The 6,100-nt window shown below is 41.5% G+C and overlaps 1 protein-coding gene and 1 long non-coding RNA gene across 4 annotated transcripts in view; both read right to left on the bottom strand.

The window, feature by feature from the left end:
- Positions 1-6,100, bottom strand: part of LOC309499339 — a 115,023-nt gene that overhangs the window by 4,622 nt on the left and 104,301 nt on the right. The gene's annotated exons all lie outside the window — the stretch shown is intronic.
- Positions 1-6,100, bottom strand: part of gpsm1b (G protein signaling modulator 1b) — a 51,735-nt gene that overhangs the window by 4,622 nt on the left and 41,013 nt on the right. Inside the window, exons 12-14 of one of the 3 annotated variants that reach the window (XM_082170523.1) lie at positions 5,194-5,338; positions 2,948-3,242; positions 2,456-2,473 (exon numbers count right to left, since the gene is read on the bottom strand). In XM_082170523.1, the coding sequence (XP_082026649.1) occupies positions 2,965-3,242; positions 5,194-5,338 (423 nt within the window). In that variant the 3' untranslated portion in view covers positions 2,456-2,473; positions 2,948-2,964. Of the gene's footprint in view, positions 1-2,455; positions 2,474-2,734; positions 2,791-2,947; positions 3,243-5,193; positions 5,339-6,100 lie in introns of those variants that run through there. The other 2 variants (XM_082170522.1, XM_082170521.1) reach the window with 2 other exon arrangements.

Raw genomic sequence — 6,100 nt, 5'->3', positions numbered from 1 at the left:
TGAGCAGAGACACAGCAGAGAAACACACACTACTGGGTCAGACTGAGGAGGAGTGTTGTTGTAAGTGACCGCACTGCAAAAACTGCTTTTCTTACTCAGTGGTTTTGTCTTGTTTCAAGTCCAAATATCTAAAAATACTTAAATCACGATGCATTTACTAAATCAGTAAAACGACGTAAGATAGTATTTCTTATTATCTTCAAAATTAAGTGAGTTTTTGCTTTTAAAAAAGCTAAATGATCTGCCAACGGGGTCAGAAAAATAATCTTAATTCAAACAGAAACAAGTTTTTTTTTTTTCTTACCCCATTGGCAGATCATTTAGCTTTTTTAAAAGCAAAAACTCACTTAATTTTGAAGATAATAAGACATAATATCTTACGTCGTTTTACTGATTTAGTAAATGCATCTTGAATTAAGAATTTTAGATATTTGGATTGGAAACAAGACAAAAACACGAAGTAAGAGAAGCATTGTTTGCAGTGTGAGCTTGAATGCATGTAAACATATTGTAGGAGACTCCGAAACAACATTAGGATTTTTTTATAATATTTTTAGGCAGTGCGACTTGAACAAAAAAATGTGAGGCTTTGAGAGCTGTTGAGCAGCATCATAAACACCTCTGATTGGCCGTTGTGTTCATGAGCTCATCAGAAATGTCTGTGATTGGCTACGGGAGCGTTTGAAAGTGTTTTAGAAAACGTGAACGTGAGTTTGAGAGCACAAGCATCCGTCTGTGTGTGTGTGTGTGTGTGTGTGTGTGTGTGTGTGTGTGTGTGTGTGTGTGTGTGTAAGCGCTCGCTGAAGAGCCTCATTGATGTATATTTACAACATGTTTTTGAAGCGCTGATCATTTGTAAAATTTCAGTACCGACTTGGTACCGAAGTCGACACTTTAGACAACACTAGTGAGGAGTGTTCAGTCCTGCCGGGAAGTTTAGGCTTATTTCTGTTTTAGTAATTTTACTACTTGAACTCAATTTATTTCAATAAGTTGCCATGACAACATTTCTTTAGTCATTGTGTTATGTACTTCAGTCATTTTTATATTTTGCATTTATATACTGTTGTAGTGTTTATTAATATTTTTGAATTGGCTTTTTATATTTTCAGTTTTCATTTAAAAAAAAATACTTGAACTTCAACTTATTTTATTTCAGTTTTCATTTTACTTTTAATTCAAGTTTTAGTTGTTGTTTTTTTATGTGCTTTTGTCATTTTTATATTTTGTATACTATTATAGTATTTTAAATTAGCTTTTATTTATATATTTTCACAGTTTTCATTTTAATAATTTTGTTATGTGATTTTCTTACATGCAATTATAATATTCTTTAATATTTTGAATTAACTTTTTTATACATTTTGTTTTCATTTTAATTGTACTTTAAGTTTTAGTTGTTTTGTTATGTGCATTTGTAAAAAAAAAAATATTAGGTTTTATTTTTTAAATATTTCTATTTAGCTTTATTTTTCTTTCAGTTTCATTTAGTTATATTATAATATTTTATTATATATTTATTTTATTTTTATTTTATATAATCAGTTTGTATTTAATTTAGTTTTAGAGGTTTTGTTATATGCTTTTGCCATTTTTTTTTATTAGGTTTTGTGTTTTAAATATTTAGATTTTAGTTTTAGTTTTGTTTCAGTTTTAGTTTGAGTAATTTCGGTACTCATTCTATATTAGTTCGTTACCAAGGCAAGATTTTAGGGCTGTGAAACAATTAATCGCATCCAAAATAAAAATATATGTGTGTGTACTGTGTATAATTATTTTGTATATATAAATACACAAACATGCATGTATTTATTTAAGACAAATTTGTTATTTTTATATAAAATATTTATAAATAATATAAATTATATATAAATATATACATGTGTGTGTATTTATAAATACAAAATAATTAAACACAGCACACACACATACATTATGTAAACACAAACTTTTATTTTGGATGCGATTAATCGTTTCACAGCCCTACTAGATTTCTAATTTTGGTTCAAGTACCTCTCACATGCTAATATTGCAGAAGGATGTTGACTGTAGGGTTTAAGTCAAGTCAAGTCACCTTCATTTATACAGCGCTTTAAAAAATATAGATTGTTTCAGAGCAGCTTTACAGGGCTCGACTTGGCTCGGCTCGGGCTCTGCTCGGGCTCAGGCTCGGCTCGACTCGGCTCGGGCTCAGGCTCAGGCTCGACTCGGGCTCGGCTCGGGCTCAGGCTCCGGCTCGACTCGGGCTCGGGCTCAGGCTCGGGCTCAGGCTCGGCTCGACTCAGGCTCGGCTCCGGCTCTGCTCGGGCTCGGGCTCAGGCTCGGCTCAACTCGGCTCGGCTCGGGCTCAGGCTCGACTCGGGCTCGACTCGGGCTCGGCTCGGCTCGGGCTCAGGCTCGGCTCGACTCGGGCTCGGCTCCGGCTCTGCTCGGGCTCAGGCTCGGCTCGACTCGGCTCGGGCTCAGGCTCGGGCTCGACTCGGGCTCGGCTCCGGCTCAGGCTCGGGCTCGGCTCGGCTCAGGCTCGGCTCGGCTCGGCTCGGCTCGACTCGACTCGGGCTCAGGCTCAGGCTCAGGCTCGGCTCGGCTCGGCTCGGGCTCAGGCTCGGCTCGGCTCGATTCGGGCTCTGCTCGGGCTCGGCTCGGGCTCGGCTCGGCTCGGCTCGACTCGGGCACTGCTCGGGCTCAGGCTCGGCTCGGCTCGGCTCGGGCTCGGCTCGACTCGACTCGACTCGGGCTCTGCTCGGGCTCAGGCTCGGCTCGGCTCGGCTCGACTCGACTCGACTCGGGCTCTGCTCGGGCTCAGGCTCGGCTCGACTCGGGCTCGGCTCGGCTCGGCTCGGCTCGGGCTCAGGCTCGGCTCCGGCTCGGCTCAACTCGACTCGACTCGACTCAGGCTCTGCTCGGGCTCGGGCTCAGGCTCGGCTCCGGCTCGGCTCGACTCGACTCGGGCTCTGCTCGGGCTCAGGCTCGGGCTCGACTCGGGCTCTGCTCGGGCTCTGGCTCGGCTCGACTCGGCTCGGGCTCGGCTCTCACCTGGCACTTGATGAGCATGTTGAAGAAGTCGTCGCTGGGCTCGGTGGACTCGCTCTCTCCACACAGGTGCCCCAGGTTGTTGTGGGTAATCCTGAGTCCGGGTAGGTTACTGACGCTCACTCTCTGGTCGTCCAGGCGCCGGCTCTGAGAGCTGGCGATCAGATCGAAGAGCTCTTCAGTTTGAGGAGAGGAGAGGAGACTGGCATCTGAGAAACACACACAAAGAGAAACCATAATCTTAACGTGTCTAACACTGAGGCTGATGCAAAAAAAATATAATGTGTCGGCCCAGATCCGGCCCAGATCCGGTACACATGGATTCCACACATCCCAGATGTGGGCCGGATCTGGGCCGACACTGTGTTGCTGTCTGGGACATTATAAGTTGATAATATGACCTCAATTTCCAGTAACACTTTAAAATAAGGCCATTTGTTGATGTTAATTGTTAGTTAATGCATAACGATGTTTCTTAATAATAATAGTGCAGGGCAACGATTAATCACATCCAAAATATGTATTATGTAAACACTAACTTTTATTTTGGATGTGATCGTTGCCCAGCACTAATAAAAATACAACTCTTCATTGTTTGTTCACGTCCATCTCAGGAATATTAAATAATATTAACAGATTCAACTTTTGATTTGAATAATGCATTAGTAAATGTTGAAATTAACTTTAACTAAATTAATACATGCTTTGGAAGTATTTTTCATCGTTAGCTCTTGTTAACTAATGCAACCTTATTGTAGTGTTACCAAATTCCTAACTTAACACACAAAACACGAGCCATAAATGTTCATTTTTGGCAGAAAAGTGTCATAAAAGTATCAAAAGTATCACTGTATGGAAAAGAGCAGCATGAACATTATTCAAAATATCTCTGAAATCATGAGGGGTTTAAACAACATGAGGCGAGTGAGTGATATTATAATCTATTCCTTTAAAGTGCCTCTATTATGCCGTTTCAGAAATTTCCTTTCATGATGTTTGTGAATGTAAAAGTTCTGCAAAGTTTTGAAGATCAAAGTGCAGATAAATGGAGTTGTCGTCTCCTAAAAGAAAGAAGTGATTCTGAACTGAAACGAGTCAGTAATTCAGTCTCACTTCCTGTTGAACATAGGGTTGTATCCAATTTGCATAATGCCCGCCTCTGGTCTTGATTGGCTGAACAGCGTCTCTTAGCCCCGCCCTCAAACACTGTAGTGTATCTGAGACTGGAAGAGTTTGGTTCGTGTTGTTCATGTGGAGAAGACTCTGTTTTGGTGAGATTGATACGGTTAAACCCACGCCATCGTTACTGTTCGTATCACTGTGATCAAGAGCTGAGATTCAGATATGATAATGAGTGTTTGCTTTCTGACCAATCACAGCAGAGCAGTTCTCAGAGAGGCGGGGCTTAGAGAGACTGAATCCTCGATGGAAGCGTTTCAGACACTGAGAGGAAAGAGCTGACGCTGCAGTGGAGATTATGAGGAAATAAGTGTTTTATGACCTTGAATGCATGTAAACCTGTTGTAGGAGATGCCAAAGCAACACTAGGAGCCTTTAAAATAGTATAATAGGGCACTTTAATGAAAAATGAAAAAACCTTATTTTAGACCCATATGAAATTGTTCTTCTACTGAAATTGAGGACATTTAAGTGTTTTTTGACCTCAGATGTATTTAAACACTGTAGGAGCAGGGTTCGTACAGATACTGTACAAAGAAATTCAAGCACTACTTTTTGGGATTTCAAGGATAAGAGATCGCACTTATCAAACAATATCTTTAGGATTTTTTCAGGAATTTTTAAATATGGTATTATATATGATATATGGTATCCAAAATACAACTTACAACGTATTTAATAATATATATTAAATACAAAGTTTATAATGGCTATTATTGCTCAATAAATAATATTTTATATTATAATGTTGCAGTATTTCATATCCAGAAACGGTCTGATGAGGGTTTATCAGACGGGCAGCAGTGTTAACTTAGCTTGAAAAGATTGCATTTGTGTTTTTCCAAAAAACCTCTTAGTAAATTTGTTTGTTTTCAAGGGTTTTCCAGGACTTAAATTTCAAAAAGTCAAATTCAAGCAGTTTAAGCACCTTGTATGAACCCTGTAGGAGACTCTAAAAGTCTTATAATCTCAGTGACTGACCGATCCTGTTTTCTTCCACTCCTCCTGCATTCTCTCCATCGGTCGGCTCGTCCAGTTCACAGCGCTGGTCATCCATACGACTGCTCTGAAACTTACTCAACAGGTCGAAGAAGCAGTCTTCATCTGACGGGTCACGGCCCAGTTTCTGCAGGACAAACACACCAGAACATCACCATTAAAACCAGAGAGAGTGAGAGAGAGAGAGAGAGAGAGAGAGAGAGTGTGTGTGTGTGTGTGTGTGTGTGTGCGTGTGTGTGTGTGTGTGTGTGTGTGTGCGTGTGTGTGTGTGTGTGTGTGTGTGTGTGTGTGAGAGAGAGAGAGAGAGAGAGAGAGAGAGAGAGAGAGAGAGAGAGAGAGAGAGAGAGAGAGAGAGAGAGAGAGAGAGAGAGAGAGAGAGAGAGAGAGAGAGAGAGAGAGAGAGAGTGAGTGAGTGAGTGAGTGAGTGTGTGTGTGTGTGTGGTGTGTGTGTGTGTGTGTGTGTGTGTGTGTGTGTGTGTGTGTGTGTGTGTGTGTGTGTGTGAGAGAGAGAGAGAGAGAGAGAGAGAGAGAGAGAGAGAGAGAGAGAGAGAGAGAGAGAGAGAGAGAGTGAGTGAGTGAGTGAGTGAGTGAGTGAGTGAGTGTGTGTGTGTGTGTGTGTGTGTGTGTGTGTGTGTGTGTGTGTGTGTGTGTGTGTGTGTGTGTGTGTGTGTGTGTGTGTGTGAGAGAGAGAGAGAAACAGTCTTCATCTGACGGGTCACGGCCCAGTTTCTGCAGGACAAACACGCCAGAACATCACCATTAAAACCACAGAGAGAGAGAGAGAGTGTGTGTGTGTTGTGTGTGTGGAAAGTCAAGGACTGTGGTCTATTTTTGTACACTCGCATCTCACCCAAATGACCCTAAAATGAGTTAAATGTCATGAGATAAA

This window comes from Leuciscus leuciscus (assembly GCF_965113295.1).
Source record: "Leuciscus leuciscus genome assembly, chromosome: 5".
In the NCBI taxonomy this organism is placed as follows: Eukaryota; Metazoa; Chordata; class Actinopteri; order Cypriniformes; family Leuciscidae; genus Leuciscus; species Leuciscus leuciscus.
Note: the sequence above shows the minus strand (reverse complement) of the source record. Positions and strands in the feature narration are given on the sequence as shown.